At 47.7% G+C, this 22,588-nt stretch overlaps 1 protein-coding gene across 1 annotated transcript in view; it reads right to left on the reverse strand.

Annotated features, from left to right (window-relative positions):
* CLIC3 (chloride intracellular channel 3) overlaps positions 1 to 20,239 on the reverse strand; it is a 38,615-nt gene extending 18,376 nt beyond the window's left edge. Inside the window, exon 1 of the mRNA XM_063938482.1 lies at positions 20,174 to 20,239. Within this exon, the coding sequence (XP_063794552.1) occupies positions 20,174 to 20,239 (66 nt within the window). The remainder of the gene's footprint in view (positions 1 to 20,173) is intronic.
* Between the last annotated feature and the right edge of the window lie 2,349 nt (positions 20,240 to 22,588).

Raw genomic sequence — 22,588 nt, forward strand, 5'->3', positions numbered from 1 at the left:
ATAGACATTAACCTATATAGCAGTCTGTTTTGCTGGGCTAAATTATATACCCGATGTAAATGTGAGTCTGTTCTGTCTGTCACTAAATACAGGCTATAGTTTAGGAGGGTGGTGAGTCTCTGTCTTGCAGTAGCACAAAGCAGGAGCATGCGGGATTGGAGAGTGAGATTTCCAGGGAACAGAACTGCCCTGTACAGATGGTAGATTGAAGGGGTGTGATATGATATGCCAGCGGTCGGGATGCCCATCTTTTAGAATGCCGTCAGGAGATGGGGAAATTAATTTACCCCTCCGCTGCCCCCTACCCTAAACCTAACCCGCCTGCGGTGGCGGCTTGGGCCAAGAAAGTGGGGGTGTTAGCTATGGATAATCATAGGGGGTGGCGGCTGGGCCAAACACTGGGGGGGGGGGGCGGGGAGGGGGGGCTAGCGGTTATGGCTAACTTCCCCCTGTAATGCCTAACCCCAGTTCTTGGTACAGTGATGTTATATTGAGTATTCCCAGTGCCTGGTACAGTGATGTTATATTGAGTACTCCATATCTGTGCTCAGTGTGCTGCAAATATCTGTGCTCAGTGTGCTGCATTTTGGTGACCAACAGTATATAGTTGTACAGTACAGTAGGCCATTGCTGTATCTTGCAGCTCCGTGTCACTGCAAGTATCCATTCCATATCTGTGCTGCATTTTTGTGAGCAGTATATATACTGTAGTAGTACAGTGCAGCATTTTGGTGACCAACAGTATATAGTTGTACAGTACAGTACAGTAGGCCATTGCTGTATCTTGCAGCTCCGTGTCACTGCAAGTATCCATATCTGTGCTGCATTATTGCGAGCAGTATATATAGTATTACAGTGCAGCATTTTGGTGACCAACAGTATATAGTTGTACAGTACAGTAGGCCAATGATGTATCTTGCAGCTCTGTGTCACTGCAAGTATCCATTCCATATCTGTGCTGCATTTTTGTGAGCAGTATATATAGTAGTATAGTGCAGCATTTTGGTGACCAACAGTATATAGTTGTACAGTACAGTAGGGCATTGCTGTATCTTGCAGCTCTGTGTCACTGCAAGTATCCATTCCATATCTGTGCTGCATTTTTGTGAGCAGTATATATAGTAGTATAGTGCAGCATTTTGGTGACCAACAGTATATAGTTGTACAGTACAGTAGGGCATTGCTGTATCTTGCAGCTCCGTGTCACTGCAAGTATCCATTCCATATCTGTGCTGCATTTTTGTGAGCAGTATATATAGTAGTACAGTGCTGCATTGTGGTGACCACCAGTATATAGTAGTACAGTACAGTAGGCCATAGCGTTATCTTGCTGCACCGTGTCACTTCTAGTATCCTGATCAGTGCTTAATATCTGTGCTCAGTGTCAGTGCTGCATTGTGGTGACCAGTATACTACAGTACAATAGTCCAGTGCTGTTCTCGCTGCTCAGTGTCAGTTCTCCGTAGTATCATCAGTGATCAGTAAAATCAGTGCTCAGTAAAATCAGTGCTCAGTATAATCAGTGCTCAGTAAAATCAGTGCTCAGTATAATCAGTGCTCAGTAAAATCAGTGCTCAGTAAAATCAGTGATCAATATAATCAGTGCGCTGTTAGACGTGCGCCCATTTTCCGCCATTAGTGCATTGGGATTTAGACAATTGATGAAGTTATTGTGTCCCCGGTACAAAATCCCATCTAGATTCCACTTCACTAGGCAGGCGATAGCGAGATTTTACCAATTAATATCAGTAATTTATCATTATTAATTACAGTGATCTTGCCAAATAATTCCAGTGATTTTGTCATTTTTTTCCAGTGATTTGGACCAATAATACCATTGATTAGAACGAATAATTCCTGTAATATTGAGGTGTTTGTGTCGCTTAGCTTAGCCGTCCAGCGACCACAGTGCACCTCTTGTTCTCTTTTTTTTGCATCATGTGCTGTTTAAGGACTATTTTTTTGAAGTGCCATCCTGTCTGACACTGCAGTGCCACTCCTAGATGGGCCAGGTGTTTGTGTCTGCCACTTGGGTCGCTTAGCTTAGTCACACAGCTACCTCATTGCACCTCTTTTTTTCTTTGCATCATGTGCTGTTTGGCGGCTATGGCTAACTCCCCCCTGTAATGCCTAACCCCAGTGCTTGGTACAGTGATGTTATAGTGAGTACTCCCGGTGCTTGGTACAGTGATGTTATATTGAGTACTCCCGGTGCTTGGTACAGTGATGTTATATTGAGTACTCCCGGTGCTTGGTACAGTGATATTATATTGAGTACTCCCCGGTGCTTGGTACAGTGATGTTATATTGAGTACTCCCGGTGCTTGGTACAGTGATGTTATATTGAGTACTCCCAGTGCCTGGTACAGTGATGTTATATTGAGTACTCCCGGTGCTTGGTACAGTGATGTTATATTGAGAACTCCCCAGTGCCTGGTACAGTGATGTTATATTGAGTACTCCCAGTGCTTGGTACAGTGATGTTATATTGAGTACTCCCAGTGCCTGGTACAGTGATGTTATAGTGAGTACTCCCAGTGCTTGGTACAGTGATGTTATATTGAGTACTCCCAGTGCTTGGTACAGTGATGTTATATTGAGTACTCCCAGTGCCTGGTACAGTGATGTTATATTGAGTACTCCCAGTGCCTGGTACAGTGATGTTATATTGGGTACTCCCAGTGCCTGGTACAGTGATGTTATATTGAGTACTCCCAGTGCCTGGTACAGTGATGTTATATTGAGTACTCCCAGTGCTTGGTACAGTGATGTTATATTGAGTACTCCCAGTGCCTGGTACAGTGATGTTATATTGAGTACTCCCAGTGCTTGGTACAGTGATGTTATATTGAGTACTCCCGATGCTTGGTACAGTGATGTTATATTGAGTACTCCCAGTGCTTGGTACAGTGATGTTATATTGAGTACTCCCGGTGCTTGGTACAGTGATGTTATATTGAGAACTCCCCAGTGCCTGGTACAGTGATGTTATATTGAGTACTCCCAGTGCTTGGTACAGTGATGTTATATTGAGTACTCCCAGTGCTTGGTACAGTGATGTTATATTGAGTACTCCCAGTGCCTGGTACAGTGATGTTATATTGAGTACTCCCAGTGCTTGGTACAGTGATGTTATATTGAGTACTCCCGATGCTTGGTACAGTGATGTTATATTGAGTACTCCCAGTGCCTGGTACAGTAATGTTATATTGAGTACTCCCAGTGCTTGGTACAGTGATGTTATATTGAGTACTGCCAGTGCCTGATACAGTGATGTTATATTGAGTACTGCCAGTGCCTGGTACAGTGATGTTATATTGAGTACTGCCAGTGCCTGATACAGTGATGTTATATTGAGTACTGCCAGTGCCTGGTACAGTGATGTTATATTGAGTACTCCCGGTGCTTGGTACAGTGATGTTATATTGAGTACTCCCAGTGCCTGGTACAGTGATGTTATATTGAGTACTCCCGGTGCTTGGTACAGTGATGTTATATTGAGTACTCCCAGTGCTTGGTACAGTGATGTTATATTGAGTACTCCCAGTGCTTGGTACAGTGATGTTATATTGAGAACTCCCCAGTGCCTGGTACAGTGATGTTATATTGAGTACTCCAGGGGTTAAAGTGAGCCGGAACGGGCCGGAACTGCGTTCCGTCAGTTCCACCAGGAGACGGAACGCAGTTCCGCCTCCCCCGGCTCACCTAACCCGATGTGCCGGGCGGCGCTGCAGGGAGATGCCGGGCGCCCGCTGAGATCGCGTTACCAGCGGGCGCCCGTCTCCCTCTCCGCAGCGGCAGCCGGAGCTCAGTACTGAGCTCCGGCTTCCGGCTCTGTCAGTGCGCGCTATGGGAGAGACGTCATGACGTCTCTCTCATAGTGCAGAGGAGCGGCCGGCGAGAGAGGACTGCGGCGGGAGCGGGGCTAGGTAAGTATAGTTCTCCCCCCCCCCTCCCTCCCTCCCTCCTATATGTGTACCACAGGCGTTTCTACTGGGGGCCTTTACTACTGGGGCAAACTACAGAGGGGCAAACTACTAGGGGGCTCTAGTACTGGGGGCAAACTACTGGGGGCCTTTACTACTGGGGCAAACTACAGAGGGGCAAACTACTGGGGGGCTCTAGTACTGGGGGCAAACTACTGGGGGCCTTTACTACTGGGGCAAACTACAGAGGGGCAAACTACTGGGGGGCTCTAGTACTGGGGGCCTTTACTACTGGGGGCCTTTACTACTGGGGCAAACTACAGAGGGGCAAACTACTGGGGGGCTCTAGTACTGGGGGGCTTTACTGCTGGGGCAAACTACAAGGGGCAAACTACTGGGGGCATTACTACAAGGGGGCAAGCTACAAAGGGGCAAACTACTGGCAGCATTACTACTGGGGGCTAAACTACAAGGGGGCATAATTACAGGAGCTAAACTACTGGGGGTATAACTACATACAAGGGGGCAAACTACTGGGGACATTACTAACTTTGGCAAACTACATGGGGGCTAAACTACAGGGGCTAAACAACTGGGGGCACAACTGCAGGGGGCATTACCACTGGGGGCTAAACTACATGGGGCAAACTACATGAGGGCAAAACTACTGGGGGCATTACCACTCAGAGGCTAAACTAGAGGGGGGGGAGTAAATTGCTGGGGTCATAACTGCAGGGGCATTACCAGTATGGGCATGACTACTGGGGCTAAACTACAGGGGCTAAACGACTAGGGGCAATACTACACAGGGGCATTACCATTAAGGGCATTACTGATGGGGTGCACAGCTGAGGGCATTGTAAAGGGGGCACTTCATAAGGGGCACTACTGTTGGGGGCATTGCATAAGGGGCACTACTACTGTGGGCATTGTATAAGGGATGCTACTGCTGGGGGCATTACTGTATGGGCCGACAAAGAAGCTGCGTTCCCGGTCCGCCCTCCGTCGCTCCGCCCCTACCATCGCCGCCGCACTGGAAGCCCAGGTTCCAGACTCCCAGCTGCAGCGGATCTGGGACCAGGCCGGCTTTATTATCCCTGCCGCTGCATCGAGTTTCTGTGACCGCGGCACTACTAGTTAAAATCTGTCGCTGATTGGCTGCCGGTCCGCAGCAGTTTTGAAATATTAGCGCCGTGGTCACAGGAGCTCGATGCGGCGGCAGGGATAATAAAGCCAGCCTGGTTCCAGATCCACTGCAGCCGCCCTCAGCCTCTTCTGCCGCCCCGCCCTCGGACCTCTGCGCACCCACAGCCTCCTCCTCCGCACTATCTCCGAGGCCCACAGCCTCCACGTCACGCCTACCACAGCCTACTCATCCACAGCACCGCAGACCACCGCCGCTGCTAAACAGGTAATCTAACCTGCTGCCTTTCTCTCTCCCTAGTCCCTACTGTATTCCCCTGCTGTCACTTTCCATATCCCTGCTGTCACTTTCCATGTCCCTGCTGTCACTCTCCCTGTCACTCTGTCACTCTATAATGTGAATTTCGGCTCATTCTCTGTGCTATAATGTGAATTTTGGCTCATTCTGTGTGCTATAATGTGAATTTCGGCTCATACCGTGTGCTATAATGTGAATTTCGGCTCATACTGTGTGGTGTAATGTGAATTTGGCTCATACTGTGTGGTGTAATATGAATGTGGTTCATACTGTGTGGTATAAATGTGAATTTCGGCTCATACTGTGAGCTATAATGTGAAAGGGGTCCTACTATTGTGGTGCATAATGTGTATAAGGGGTATATGGTGTGGTAAACTACACTGAAGGGCACGCCCCCTTTTACGTGGCCACGCCCCCTTGTCAGGAGTGCGCGCGCCTTCGGCGCGCTCATAATTGCACCCTTCACTTTTCCATACCCCCACTTCAAAATTTCCACTTGGGTACTACTACTGTGGGCATTATTACTATTGTGTGACCACGCCCCTTTCTTTTTGAGACCACACCCCCTTTTTGCTGCGCGCACCGTAGGCGCGTGCAATACCTTTATTTCATGGGCACCGTGGGGAGGGGGGTGAGTTCCACCACCTCTCTGGGACCACTTTAAGCACTGGAGTACTCCCAGTGCTTGGTACAGTGATGTTATATTGAGTACTCCCGATGCTTGGTACAGTGATGTTATATTGAGTACTCCCAGTGCTTGGTACAGTGATGTTATATTGAGAACTCCCCAGTGCCTGGTACAGTGATGTTATATTGAGTACTCCCAGTGCCTGGTACAGTAATGTTATATTGAGTACTCCCAGTGCTTGGTACAGTGATGTTATATTGAGTACTCCCAGTGCTTGGTACAGTGATGTTATATTGAGTACTCCCGGTGCCTGGTACAGTGATGTTATATTGAGTACTGCCAGTGCCTGGTACAGTGATGTTATATTGAGTACTCCCGGTGCTTGGTACAGTGATGTTATATTGAGTACTCCCGGTGCTTGGTACAGTGATGTTATATTGGGTACTCCCAGTGCCTGGTACAGTGATGTTATAGTGAGTACTCCCGGTGCTTGGTACAGTGATGTTATAGTGAGTACTCCCGGTGCTTGGTACAGTGATGTTATATTGAGTACTCCCGGTGCTTGGTACAGTGATGTTATATTGAGTACTCCCGGTGCTTGGTACAGTGATGTTATATTGGGTACTCCCAGTGCCTGGTACAGTGATGTTATATTGAGTACTCCCTGTGCTTGGTACAGTGATGTTATATTGGGTACTCCCAGTGCCTGGTACAGTGATGTTATATTGAGTACTCCCAGTGCTTGGTACAGTGATGTTATATTGAGTACTCCCAGTGCTTGGTACAGTGATGTTATACTAGGTGCTTCATCGCGCCCTACGGGCGCTCTTCACACCGTCGCAAGGGGCTACGCCCCCTTAACCCTTGCATGCCTTTCTGGGGTTCAATATTTGTATTATATGGAGTATTACCTGCATTCCTTTGTTAGTGGTTAAATATTGCACAATGAAAGGGCGTGCGATAATGAAGGAGGCGCAGCCCCTTGCGACAGCGTGAACAGCACCTGCAGGGCATGAAGTACAAAATGTAGCGGGTGCGGGGGGGACTGCGGATGGGGGAGGGTGTCTGTAGATGCTGCGGGTGGAGGGGGGCGGAAGCGAGGGGGCCCGGATGGGGAAGGGTCGGGAGGTGCTGCGGATGGGGGAAGGGCAGAGGAGTGGGGGCTGCAGATGGGGGAGGGGTCCGGAGGCACTGCAGGTGGGGGAGGGGCAGGGGTGCCATGGGTGGGAGAGGGGCAGGTGCGGGGATGTTGTGGATGGGTGAAGCGTTCCAGAGGTGCTGTGGGATAGGAAGGGGCGGGGGTGCCGGGGGTGGGGTAGGGGGTCCGGAGGCACCATGGGTGGGGGAGGAGCAGGTACAGGTGATGCGGCGGATGGGGAAGGGGGTCTCGAGGTGCTGCAGGTGGTAGAGGGGCAGGTGTGGGGGTGCCGTGGGTGGGGGAGGGGTGGGACCACGGATTGAGGAGGGTGTCTGCAGATGCTGCGGGTGTAGGGGGGGCAGGTGTGGGGGGGAGACATATGGGGAGAGGATGGTGGAGGGGGCCTGGAGGTGCTGTGGGTGGTGGAGGGGCGGGGGAGTGGGAGCCGCGGGTGGTGTAGGGGGTCTGGAGGCACAGCGTGTGGGGGAGGGGAAGGTACGGAGGTGTGGTGCATTGGGGTGGGGTCTGGAGGCGCTGCGGGTAATGTACCTGCCAAAAAGGTAGTTTTAGGGTATGCAGTAACAGGGCCAGGACAGGGGTGACAGGGTCAGAACAGGGGTGACAGGGCCAGGACAGGGGTGACAGGGCCTTTCAAGTGCCCTGGGCCCCCCGGACTCATAATCCACCCCTGGGGGCATGCCAGCAGCTCACAGAGCACTGGGCATGCCCCCTCACTGACAAAAACGGGGGCCCTCCCGTGAAGCCACGCCCCTTTTAATTGGCCACGCCCCCTGTTCGTTGCCTGTGTGTCCCTCTTCTGCCTGCAGAAAGCTGGGAGATATGCACCCCTGCCTGTGCCATGCCCATACCATCTGCTTCTGCTCCTAGTCTCCTATAGATTTGCTCAGATCTGTGACTAATTTGACTAACTCCGCCCAGTGTTGTGACTCCACCCAGCGTTAGCAAATGAGTCACAAAGTCACAGATCTGGGCTATTATATAGGAGATTGAGTACTCCCAGTGCTTGGTACAGTGATGTTATATTGAGTACTCCCAGTGCTTGGTACAGTGATGTTATATTGGGTACTCCCAGTGCCTGGTACAGTGATGTTATGTTGAGTACTCCCAGTGCCTGGTACAGTGATGTTATATTGGGTACTCCCAGTGCCTGGTACAGTGATGTTATATTGGGTACTCCCAGTGCCTGGTACAGTGATGTTATATTGAGTACTTCCAGTGCCTGGTACAGTGATGTTATGTTGAGTACTCCCAGTGCCTGGTACAGTGATGTTATGTTGAGTACTCCCAGTGCCTGGTACAGTGATGTTATGTTGAGTACTCCCAGTGCCTGGTACAGTGATGTTATATTGAGTACTCTCAGTGCTTGGTACAGTGATGTTATACTGAGTACTCCCAGTGCCTGGTACAGTGATGTTATATTGAGTACTCCCAGTGCCTGGTACAGTGATGTTATATTGAGTACTCCCAGTGCCTGGTACAGTGATGTTATATTGGGTACTCCCAGTGCCTGGTACAGTGATGTTATGTTGAGTACTCCCAGTGCTTGGTACAGTGATGTTATATTGAGTACTCTCAGTGCTTGGTACAGTGATGTTATATTGAGTACTCCCAGTGCCTGGTACAGTGATGTTATATTGAGTACTCTCAGTGCTTGGTACAGTGATGTTATATTGAGTACTCTCAGTGCTTGGTACAGTGATGTTATATTGAGTACTCCCAGTGCTTGGTACAGTGATGTTATATTGAGTACTCCCAGTGCCTGGTACAGTGATGTTATATTGAGTACTCCCAGTGCTTGGGGTATGGATACTATATTGTCCCTGTACTGGATGTGATACCAGTGAGCTGATCATTCACAGTCCGGTGATTGTGATGAAGTACTTGCTGGGGATACAGAAGTGTGAGTTGCTCAATAAAGTTTTTGTGGGTGTCAGAGTTTCATTGCATTTTCCGTTTGCATTCTCCAGGCATAGAATGCAATGACTTAACCTGAGAGAGAGCCGAGGAATGACAGGCATCCCTAGGGCCGTGCTCCTTGTGCAATTGTGAAGCCGGCATGTGAATGTCTTTCCTGCACTTCTTTGTGCGGTTACACACCTATCAGTCCCACCCATGGGTGGTGGTCTCACCGCTGAGACTAATGAAAATACTGATGGGACACCTGCTGGATTTACCAGAAAAACCAGACGCGTGAGTATCTGCACTGAATCCTGTCACCACAACATCTGCCTCTATAATGAGTGGGCAGCACAATGGGATATTTGTATCTGAGGACAGATTCCCAATACAGATCGAGCAGATAATCAGTCACTGACAATGCTGCGTAATATTCATGGGGGAACATTTACTAAAGCTTCTAAAACAGAGAATTGATGATGTTGCCCATAGCAACTAATCAGACGCTATCGTTTCTCTATTGCCTTTTAGAAAATGATAAACAGCATCTGATTGGTTGCTATGAGCAACATCACCAATTCTCTGTTTCAAAAGCTTTAGTAAATTTACCTCATAGAGGGGTGTATTCATGAAGCAATGAAAAGAGTGGAGAAGTGAGCCTGTGGAGAAGTTGCCCATGGCAACCAATCAGCTGCTCCGTACAATTGTATAGCATGCAAATTATAAATGTTCCGTCAATGCTGATTGGTTGCCGTGGGCAACTTCTCCACTGGCTCACTTCTCCACACTTTTCACTGCTTCATGAATAGACCCCACAGTCCCTGTTTGTATCTTACCGTACACTGGGGGTCATTCCGACCCGATCGCACGCTGCACTTCTTCGCAGCCGTGCGATTGGGTCGGAACTGCGCCTGCGCGGTGGGCGCATTGTTGCTGTCGCCGGGCAGCGACGCCGCTAACGAAGAAATCGGTTGCAACGGCGACCGCAAGAAGATTGACAGGAGGAAGGTGGAACCGGGCGTCAACTCACCGTTTTCTGGGCGTGGAGATCCAAACGCAGGCGTGTCGAGGCGTTTGGAGGGCGGATGTCTGACGTCAATTCCGGGACCTGCAACGCTGGATTGATCGCACAGGGTAAGTAACTCTTACCCTGGTCTTGTCCTACACAAAACTTTTTTCGCATAGCAGGGCTGCACAAGCGATCGCAGCCCTGCTATGCTGAAATACACTCCCCCATAGGCGGCGTGATCGCATGGGCTGCAAAAAGTTGCAGCGTGCGATCAACTCGGAATGACCCCCACTGACAATAAACAGCCCAAATGCAGTTTTGGGGACCTCACTGGTGTTTTCTTTGAAATGTGTTGAACCCAGTTTGTTCACATTGTGGGCCCATGGCAACAGCTGGGGGTCTATAACCTGTCTGATTTGCCGTCAGTCGGGAGATATGCGCCCAAACGCCTTTTATGAATGTTACGATTTATGTGTAAAAAACATCAGGAACAGAAACCAACCCAGTTCTGTTCTCAATACCGCAGACGAAACCCAGCAGCGCTCTATTCCACCGAGATTCTCCCACATGACTCATTTAATTAGAGGCGTCATTTTTAATTGTTCTCGCCACACCTTGCTCCAGCACAAGCCCAGAAATAGTTGTGCCACGTACAATGTGTTTTTATATCCTGAGTGCATCAGTTTATTCATTTGATGCTAGGACCCATTTAGTATCCGCTCTCTAGGTCGACAAGACTTAAGTCGACAGTGTCTAGGTTGACCACTATTGGTTGACAGTAACTAGGTCGACAGGGTTTCTAGGTCGATATGTTCTACGTCGACAGGTCAAAAGGTCGACATGAGTTTTTCAAATGTTTTTTTTTTTTTTTTACTTTTTCATGCTTTACGATCCACATGGACTACGATTTGGAACGGTAACCTGTGTCGAGCGCAGCGGTAGCAGAGTGAGGCACCTTGCCCGTAGCATGGTGAGCGAAGCAATCCATACGAGTGGACGCGGTGCACTAATTGGAGTTCCCAGTCACTGTACAGTGAAAACGAAACCATAAAAGATTTTTAAAAATCTCATGTCGACCTTTTGACCTGTCAACCTAGACTATGTCAACCTAGAGACCCTATCGACCTAGAATCCCTGTTGACCTAGTTACTGTCGACCAATAGTGGTTGATTTGATCACTGTCAACCTAAGTGTGATCGACTGTCAATACCACACCCGACCCATTTATACCCCTTTCAGACATAAGCCTGATATCCGGGTTTTTGCACTTGAATGTGCATGGACCCGGGTACGGATTATGTGTGAAAGGGTCTCTTCCCGGGTGGAGAGTCCTAGGTCCGGGACCGTAATCCCTAGCAGGGTTTTTTCTGGTAGACAACACGGTTTAGGGCTGAAAGGTGCTACCTGGGTAACGCCTAAAAGAAATTGATTGGTCGGGGTCCAAGCACCCACTGAATGCCGGAAGACCCAGAACCGGTGATGAAGCCTAGGTTCAACCCGTGCTCTGTGCATGGGTCCAAGCCGGGTAATTATGGGGTGTATTCATGAAGCAGTGAAAAGTGTGGAGAAGTGAGCCAATGAAGAAGTTGCCTATGGCAACCAATCAGCATTGACGTAACATTTATAATTTGCATAATAAAAAATTAGACAGAGCAGCTGATTGGTTGCCATGGGCAACTTCTCCACTGGCTCATTTCTCCACTCTTTTCACTGCTTCATGAATAGACTCCATGGGGGTCATTCCGAGTTGTTCGCTCGTTATTTTTTTATCGCAACGGAGCGATTAGTCGCTAATGCGCATGCGCAATGTCCGCAGTGCGACTGCGCCAAGTAAATTTGCTATGCAGTTAGGAATTTTACTCACGGCATTATGAGGTTTTTTCTTCGTTCTGGTGATCGTAATGTGATTGACAGGAAGTGGGTGTTTCTGGGCGGAAACTGGCCGTTTTATGGGAGTGTGTGAAAAAACGCTACCGTTTCTGGGAAAAATGCGGGAGTGGCTGGAGAAACGGAGGAGTGTCCGGGCGAACGCTGGGTGTGTTTGTGACGTCAAACCAGGAACGACAAGCACTGAACTGATCGCACTGGCAGAGTAAGTCTCGAGCTACTCAGAAACTGCACAGAGCAGTCTTTTCGCAATATTGCGAATCTTTCGTTCGCAATTTTGATAAGCTAAGATTCACTCCCAGAGGGCGGCGGCTTAGCGTGTGCAATGCTGCTAAAAGCAGCTTGCGAGCGAACAACTCGGAATGACCCCCCATGTCCGAAAGGGGCTTTAGTATTTAGCATTGGTGGGTGAAATTTGCACTGAACCACAGCAGCAAGTCTCTTGCATTCATTGGGTTGCTCGGCACTACACAGCTACATTGTAACTGCTCATTGGTTTCTGTGGTCCAATAAACACCTTGCAAATGCAGGTAATAGAAGTAAGTGAGTCCCACTGTGCCCTAGGGAGTACTGCCTTTCATCTGCTTCAGTTTCCTCAGTTATATATTGTCTGGTGTGCATGTGGCAATATGTGGTTATGGTCTGACATGGGCTACAGGGGTGTAGTATGGTACGCCGGCGGTCGGGCTCCCGGCGACCAGCATACCGGCGCCGGGAGCCCGACCGCCGGCATACCGACAGTGTGGCGAGCGCAAATGAGCCCCTTGCGGGCTCGCCACGCTGCGGGCACGGTGGCACACCACGCTATTTTATTCTCCCTCCAGGGGGGTCGTGGACCCCCATGAGGGAGAATAAGTGTTGGTATGCCGGGTGTCGGGATTCCGGCGCCGGTATACTGTGCGCCGGGATCCTGACAGCCGGCATACTGAAGACCACCCGGGCTACAGCACAAGGCTGACCAAGTATATCCTCACCGCTGCAGAATATCACACTATAGACAGTAACACATGCAATATGTATCCCCCTTATTGCTGCACAAGGCGGGTCACAACATGCATTAGCGTTAATTACGTTATATACAGTGCATCCGGAAAGTATTCACAGTGCTTCACCTTTTCCACATTTAGTTATGTTACAGCCTTAAGTTATTTCAAACTGGAATAAATTCATTTCCCCCCCCCAACATTTTACACACAATACCCCATAATGAGAATACCCAGCGGGCGATCAGGTCTGAACTGCGTATGCGTATGAACCGCAATGCGTAGGTGTGTCGTCCACAGCGCCAGGGAGCGATTGAATGGTGCGAACAAAGTGATCACACAGCCGATCGCAAGGTGACTGACAGGAAGAGGCCGTTTGTGGGTGGCAACTGACCGTCTTAGTGGAGTGTCCGGGAAAACGCAGGAGGGACCAGGCGTTTGGAGGGAGGGTTCCTGACGTCAGCTCCGGCCCCGGTCATCGCACTGGAAGAGTCATTCTTGGGCTGTGCGGAGACTGCACAAACTTCTTCACATGCGATCGCACCCCTGCACAGCGATTTCCCCGTCCCCCCCATTAGCGTCGACTACCTGATCGCAGGGATGCAAAAAACGCACCCCAGCGATCAGGTGTGAATTACCCCCGGTGTGTGCAACAAGCTTTCTGCCTATGGTAATTATGTGTGCGAGTGAGGTTTTTTTTTTGGTGTGTGTTATTTGCAATTAGTGGCTGCACCCTCTACAGGCACCTTACTTGTCAAGTTGGATGAGTAACCCTCCATAACTCATCAAGAGAGTCTTCAAGCCCAGGTACAAGGAGTATTGTTCCCGCTGTGTGCCAGGACAGTCATTTATCCGTGTATTCCTCTGCCGGACATGTATGTCCTAATGCATTGTCCTCAGCATTACAGGTGTCATATACACACCTGTCATTTTATGTGATGACCTTATTGCTCATCTAGACCAAAAGTCCACAGGTAACAGGTGCACTTAGCGCAAGTGATTGGTCTAGCTGTTATTGTAAGCCCCTAATTAGAACCAGCCCAAGCTTGCTAAATAAGCTTTGAAGTAGCGTAAGCCTTTAAGGCCACATACCTGACAATTACCGACTGCCAAACGCAGAGCGTGATTAATGATTTTCTCAGGATATGTGGGGATGTGGACAGTAGTTAGAGCTGGCTGCGCTTTTCATCACCACATAGCCATCTTCCCACAAATAGAAAACCGTCGAAAATGTGTGAAGGAAGTTACTGTACAAGGTGTCGCTGAGATCTGACCAAAGTCTTCTCCAGAACCAGAAGTGGAGGGATTTCCCGTGCACCAATCAGCTTCTAGCTACCATTTCTCTATACATTATATAAAGTGATAGCTAAAAGCTGATTGGTGGGAAATGCATCATATATCCTCTGTAGAAGGTTTATGTCATTTGTATTTCCCCTAATCATGCAGAGCCCTGTTATCTATCGGCGCTTTATACATTTTACCTCAGAATGGCGTTACCGGGACAAAACCATTTTAATTAATGCAGAAATGCATTTGTTTAATTTTTTTAATTAATTGTCATAAATGTAGTAAAAATAAACATAATATAAACCATTTATTTATTTATTTATTTAATGTTGGTTATTTTAATTTGCTGATTTTTTTAACATCTCAAAAATTGGATTATAGTTACGGTATACCCCGTCCCATTGGCGCCAATGCCAGGTTTATCAAAGAGTGGCGTTAGTTTGCTTCCAAGCAGTGCGTTTCTTCCGAGAGGGTGCAAGTTAGACTTCAGTGCGTAAACCAATCACTGCCTCTCTGGCATTTCATTTCAGTGGGGCAAAGCAAAAGGACAATAGACTACCAAGCAGTGGAGGTGATGTAATGACTGTCCTCCGAATTGTTACCCCCTCGACTGTGACCGTGTCGAATTATGTGGCTGCTGTGTTATCGATGGCATATGAGTTCCCAGGGAGAAGTTCTGATTTATGTCCAACAAAGAAAAACCGAGAGATACAGTATTACCCCTTATTGCACCAATTGGTAACTTTTATACTCTTGCGGCGGCTGTACTGTACCACAGAGAGATTGCTGTTGCCAGACCTTCAGGTGCCGGGGCTCCGGTTGTACAATTCAGCCAGGAGAAAGAGACTGAGCTACACTCAGGTGGCAGGCTCATGGGTACTTAAAATGGTGGTGTTACTAAGTAATACTCCTATAACAGTTAGGAAGCTTTGTAGTATAAAAGCTCCCTGCCTGGGAATTTCACTTGTATACAGTGCCGTAAGGGGGGATGTGCGGATGGTGCTGCCATCCAGGGAGCAAGGCCAAGTGGATGGCATGGGTGATACCTTTTTGCAGCTTGTGAGGCGCCCTAAGAGGGATCTGGCACCTAAAAAGGTGCAGGACATGTCCCTAGGACTTTCTGCTCCTCCAGGGCTGTTTTGTGATGTCATGTGGACCAGGGATGGGGAGAAGATGCTGGCACTGGATGTCCTTGCATCCTGCTACGGCTTTGTGTGCATAGTATATCTGTCATGCTCGCTATGTGGACAAAACATATCACATGATCTGTAAAGTACCGCTCCTCCATGCTCTCTTATGTGGAAATGTTATGTAGTGCTGAGCTTTGTAATGTTCACTCTCCACGTGGAGCTGAGCTCAGTGCTATGCAGTAGCCACAGGTCTTTGTATTGTTTATAGGCCACTAAGGACTGGGGTCATTGCTGAATTCATGGGAGGTCCCACAAATGAAGCTGAAGTTCCTGCTCTCTTCATCTCTTCCCACTGATCTACTAGCTCTCTGCTTATTATTATGATTATTATTATTATGTCCTAACAAGTCAGTTGATCCCTACCTCCTGTGCTCATCCCATCACTCCTATTCTGGAAAGACTAAGGGATCTTTGTACTAAGCCTTAGAGAGATAAAGTGGACGTAGATAAAGAACCATCCAACCAGCTCCTGTCATGTTTCAAACACAGCCTGTGACATGGCAGTTAGGAGTGGATTGGCTGGAACTTTATCTCTCTCCACTTTATATCTATCCAAGGCTTAATACATAGACCCCTAAATTCTTACCCAAGTTCTCACTCAAGCTACCATCCCATCTCTCAGCTCCCCTGTACCTCCAACCTTCTTGAGACTTGCCTACAGGCTCCTCACACACTTTCTTTCATCGCACAGCCTACTGGACCCACATCAGTAAGACGATCATTCCCAACATAGCACAGAGACAGCACTTCCTAATGTGGTCATTGATCTATGGTGGTCATTGATCTGATCACTGCTAGGTCTAAAGGTCGGTACTCACTTCTAATTCTCCTGAATCTCTCTGCTACCTCTGACGCTATGGACCACTCTCCTCTCATTCATACCTTACAATCCCTAGGTCTCCTGGACACTGTCCTATCCTGGTTCTCATCCTACTTATCCATTCGCTCTGTCACAGGGACGGATCTAGACTTTTCTTTTAGGGGGGGCGGTTTACTGTTTAATCTTGACTCCTCCTCTCTCTAGTCCCAACTCCTCCCATCTGCAATCCTAACTCCTCCTCTCTCAGTTCCTGAAAAACTGAACTTTTTGAGTGAGACTGAGATAGAGCTCTGTGATTGTTCTATGTACATGTGACTTTGCTGTGGGTAATTGTATTTATTAGCCCTAGTACCCACACACCTGCAAGTGAGGGGCAAATGCTCTGTAACCCTTGCTTTCCTGGCTCCTCTGTGCTGCTGTGGTATAGGCTGCAGCACAGCATTCTGCCTCAGGCTCTCCCTGGAGAGCTCTATTCAGCTCAAAAGTGGGCGTGGCTATGACTGTGATAGGGGGGGGGGGGGGCGGTCGCCCCCTTCGCCCCCCCCCTAAATACAGCCCTGCTCTGTCACTGTTCTCTCACAGTCTGTTTAGGCCTGTGTCACTGATGGACTCTGTGCCATTTCACCTTGGATGTCCTATATACAGTACCTAACATTTCTGTCTCTGCTGACAACACACCAACCAACCCAATCCCTCACACCCGCTAGGTGTCATCCTTGACTCTGAACTGTCCTTTGCTCCCCACATTCAATATGTTTACAAATCCTACATGTTACATCCATCCAAGATATACTGTATTCCCAGGATCTGTACATATCTCACATAAGATACTACAAAATCTCTAATTCATGCACTCATTATTTCCCACATTGACTACTGCAATAGCCTCCCAATCTGTCCTCGTCACTGCGGCTAGACTGATCTGATCATCAATGCAAAACATTCCTCTGCTGCTCAGCTGTCAGTCCCCACATTTGCTGCCTGTATCTTAACGAATCCAATATAAAATACTTCTAGTAAAATATAAAGATTACGCCAACTTTCATCTCTTCCCTTGTCTCATAATAGCTCCCAACGGGACCCCTCTGTTCTGCGCAAGACTTGTATCGCTCATCCACACAGATGACATGCTCCCATTCCTGGTTACAGGACTTATTTTGTGCTGCACCCACTCTGTGATGCCTTCCCTCGCACAACAAGATTTTTCTGTAGCCTCCAAACGTTCAAGTGTTCTCTGCAAACTCACCTCTACAGACATCTTATCAAATCCCTGTACCACCAATTAACCTCCCTAAGGTCCTCTACCCGATTACCTCTGTTCTATACAGTTCGCACAAAATTCACATGTGTTCCATTTCCATGTTCAAACTACCTTCTGACCCCAGGCCAACATTGCTGTCTGACTGGATCATATAACCCACAAAACACTCATGACCCTTACAATCTGGCTGGACCAATAACACTTAACCTCTAGATCAGTGGTTCTCAAACTCTGTCCTCAGGACCCCACACGGTTCACGTTTTCCATTTCACCCAGCAGCTGCACTGTGTATCACCAACTGTCACATTTTAAAAATCTACAGGTGACCTGCAAAGTGTCAAAGTCAGAAAAATGTCTCTATGCACGTTGCCATATTTGCACCGCACACTGGTCCGTGCTGCGCATGCGTACGCTCTCCCGTGAAGGCGCATACCCGCAATAGCGTGCACTCGCAGGCGCGGTATGCGTATTTACGGTAGAGTTTATGTAGTCGTAGCGTGCGACTCATTCGTTACATATTTTCACAATTAATGTAGTTTATAGATCATGGTCCCTTTGATAGTTTCTGAAAGTTTGGTTAATATAGAAGGTCCCTGAGCTAAGGAATCCCTCTTTGTATCGTACGAAGGGTCTAACAGGAATCATACAGCAGTGTTTGGTACCCATCGGAAGAGTATTTAATTAGCAATATTCCGGTGTTGGTTTGGAGCGTATTAATCGCTCGTGCGAATAGTTATGGACATAAGAAGTTTATGTCCATTTCTACTATTTACTCATACTCAGGTATGCGGCGGGAAACCTAGTTCCCCACCCACCTGAGCTGTTTGAAATCGTCACAGCCCACCTGTATGAATCAACCTATGACCTTTTGTTGTGATACAGGGTCGAATTCCTTCATCCAATAGACAATGGGATTGTAGGGACTATGAGATTGCATTGTGTGTGGGGCATAAATAGGCAGGCCGACCACATCCAGCTCTCACTCTTCAACGGTTCTCATTGCTGAAAATCGGGTGCTGGATGTCCAGGCGCATGCGATCGTTTACCCTTGTGCGTAAGTTTCTCTCCGTTATCATTGTCTTTCTGTGAGCCAATTTCTCTCATCTCTCTCCGTCTCTCTCTCTCTCTTTCCCTTCTCTTTCTCTCGTATCTCCCCTAGACTAGTATTGTATTGTATTAGATAGTATTGTATTTTGGTTAGGAAGTCTTTGTTATATTGTAGTGTATCATTTGTACTGTTATCCCCTTTTTACAAGTATACTAGATATAATACAGTTAATAGGCTTTGGACCCTAAACCAGTATCTGTGTATTTCCTATAGTGTTAAGTGTTCACTTGAGCGTCGGTGACGCTCAAGCAGCTTTGTAGTTAGTCAGGTTACACAAGGTTGCACTTACACCCTGTATTCACATTAAGGTATTCCGTGTATTTCATTGGTATAAGGTTTAGACATAAAGGTATAGCGTTGTGAGCGTCTGCGCCGCTGGTGATCTCCTCGTGGTCTCGAGCGTCCGCTACGCCATAGCGAATCATTACTCTAGTCATAGCCAATAACGTGTCCTGTGATCGCTGGGCCGTGAGCGAACGTGACGCTTGAGCGTCTCGCCTACGGCTGAGCGATCGTTACGCAACTAGCGTACCATTACGGTACTTCTTAAGTAAACAGCGTACAGTGTTCTTAGCTTCATAAAGGGTTGTTTATACGACAAGGGAATTTAGCATTGTCAAAAGCATGAACCGTGCGGGGTCCTAAAGACCGAGTTTGAGAACCTGTGCTCTAGATTATAATTTCCCCATAGATTATAACTTTGTAAATCGGTCCCTCCTACCTCTCCTGTCGATGTATGACTAGTTTTTTGTTTTATTGCTGTGTTTGTTCCCAATTGTAAAACATGGAGTATGGTCTTGCTATATCCTGTTTGTGAAAAGTTATAATTGCACCTTCTGTACTAAGTTATGCATTTAGATCACATAAACCCTCTTAGCAAAAATAAAAGCAAAACTTAACAGCGCAATAAAAAAAAAAAAAAAAGGCATAAGAACTGTTCAACGTGTGCAAACATTCTCAGAGTTCACCATTACTGGTGCAGACACTGCGCACTAATCAGGGGTTGGCTTGGCAGGGGGGCAGTGTGCCATCTGCCCCCTGGGCCAGTGCAATTTAAGTGTTCCAGGGCCACCAGTCTGCAGATTCCCTGTGAAAAACTGGGCTGCTAGCTTGAGTCTGCCCCCCAGGCCGAAAGTTGCAAGCCAGCCCCTGGCACTAATTGTGTTATATGTGTATAAATACATAGAAACCGCTCATGATGTCAGTATCAACCAGTATCTGTACTTGTTGCGCTATGAACGAGTCATAGTAACCTGTCACCTTTGTCACTGAAACATCATTACTCCAGCAAGCATCGGAAACAATTGGGAGGTGCAATTTAACCATCATCTGCCTTTATGTTTAAGGCGGCGCAAAATCCTGCAGCGTCAGACAGACATCATACAAAACTCCTTCCATAAATCTTATATACAAACCAAATGAGTAATAAAATGCAGAATACTGGTATTTAGCAGATACGGTCTATATATATATATATATATATATGTTATGTGCCCCTCACCTCCCCAATACTTTGGTTCTTGTGCAATTACTTCCCATGTATGGAATTCTGCAAAGGATGTAAAGTTTGGTTCTTACCTTGACATAGAGCTCGATCTTTGGCTCGGCTGCCGCTGCTGCGTTGGGCGGTCTCTGGGATGCCATAGGAAGTATGGAATTCTGTGCCCCTTCTGGTGACTGCAGCCTGTAAGTGCCCGATCTTGTGTCAGACTGTTCGTGCGCCTGCCGCCTGTATTTCTCCCTGCTACTGTTGTTGACACTCCCTCTTCTATGAAACCTGTACTGACAGCATTCCTGCATGTCACACGCCAGTCAGAGATGTTCCTCTGGGCATCACTGATTCAGTAGCCACATTGCACCATCTCCTTTTGTCATTCCACCCATGCCGCTCCACCATGCTGCAATACTGGCGATCCTGAATCACGCTAATACCTAGACACCGGCTCATGTCAGGATGTATTTATTAGCAGCTATTTATATAGTGCAGACATATAATGCAGCACTTTACAGAGAACGGGCCTAGTCTCTCACATCAGTCCCTGCCCCAGTGGCGCTAACAATCGCTTTTCCCCACCACATGCACACAGACACACACTAGGATTGTTTTGACAGCAGCCAATTAGCTTACCAGTGTGTTTTTGCCTGTGTGGGAGAAACCCACGCAAACACTGGGAGAACATACAAACTCCACACACATAGGGGGTAATTCTGAGTTGATCGCAGCAGGAAATTTTTTAGCAGTTGGGCAAAACCATGTGCACTGCTGGGGAGGCAGATATAACATGTGCAGAGAGAGTTAGATTTGGGTGGGTTATTTTGTTTCTGTGCAGGGTAAATACTGTCTGCTTTATTTTTACACTGCAATTTAGATTGCAGATTGAACACACCCCACCCAAATCTAACTCTCTCTGCACATGTTAAATCTGCCTCCCGTGCAGTGCACATGGTTTTGCCCAATTGCTAACAAAGTTCCTGCTGCGATCAACTCTGAATGACCCCCATAGTAAATTGGTCAAGTACTTCTAACCACTGTGCCACCGTGCTGCCCAAGAAACACAATTTGCATAGCATAAAATCTGTGAACTCGGTCTACGCATGGCCAGATAATAAATCGCGCGCATACGCACCAACGCAGATTTGTGTGAAGGTTACGCTCACTTGCGCCTGGAGATATGAGATGCGGGTGCAGGGCCATCTTGGCAGCATAGTAGGCCCTGGGGGAAGCAATGCACTGAGGCCCCCGACACACCCATTCACGGGAACCAGTTATAAAAATTCATGATATGCCTCTCATGCAGTCCACAGGCTTCCATACAGGGAATCGCTGTCAGCACTCTGATTGGTGGATAGCTCCAGCCATCCACCAATCCGCATGCTGAAAGCCATTCACTGTCTGTGCCATATTTCTGTGCAAGTCCAGCACACACCTGCCCCCTTTTTAGTCCCAATCAGTGTTAAAGGTGCATTAATCAGTGGCACGGACTTTATCTCCCAACTGGAAATGGGACAAAACCCCTCAATTCAAGACTGTCCTGGCTGAATCCGCCCAGTTGGAAGGTATTAGATAAAATTAAGATGAAATCCAAAATATAAGAATGTAGAGAACCAGTTATATAAATCCAGGCACAGAACTGTCGTAACTCTTGTAGCTGTGATCCAGATCAGCGGAGGCCAATGACGAATTGAAATCTAGATTAAATCTACAATCTACGATATATTTTAGCAAATAAATTGCATTACTTCCCTCTGAGTTTTTCACCCAAACCATTATATCATCAAGGCAGAGCTGTTTATTTTCATAACCCATTTCAGCCTTGCTCTCTGCCCTGATTACACCTGTATCGGAGGGAGCAGTCGTGTGGTCGTGTGTCCTGCGCCAGGACAGTAACACAGTAAACGCTGTCGTTTGGATAAGATCAAAGTACACCAACAACAAAAGGCGTGCTTTCTGTAACACTGGGTGGGGTTTGTAAAATCACAGATGAGTGAATATGTTGTAGTTATATTCTATGTCATAGTTGGGGAGAAAATAAGATGATATTGAATATTTTCTTTAATTAAATATTGTCAGATATTCCATACAGGGTGTGTGGTCTCATCTGTGATATCAACCATCAACCCGTGGTGGAAATTGACATAGCTAGGCCACATAGGAAAATGAGGGGAGGGGAGTACCGGGGGCGGAGCTTAGCATTGCACGGCTTCCCCGAACCATGCCTGGCCAACCTGTGGCTCTCCAGCTGTCTTGAAAATACACATCCCAGCATGCCTTGACACAATTTTACCATTCCCTAATAGCAAAACTGTCGCAGGGCATGCTGGGCATAGCCAGATTAAGGGGGGGCCGCATGGCATACTGTATCCCAGGCCCCCTTTGTCACGTTGGCTAGGCATGCCCTAAAACCTTCTGACCCTGTAATAGCCACACCCACTGTGGTTCTGCAACTGTCTTATGAAATGAGATGGTCGCTCAGGGCCCCTGCACACTGCCGC

The sequence above is a fragment of the Pseudophryne corroboree genome, chromosome 8 (genome assembly GCF_028390025.1).
Source record: "Pseudophryne corroboree isolate aPseCor3 chromosome 8, aPseCor3.hap2, whole genome shotgun sequence".
Taxonomy (NCBI): Eukaryota; Metazoa; Chordata; class Amphibia; order Anura; family Myobatrachidae; genus Pseudophryne; species Pseudophryne corroboree.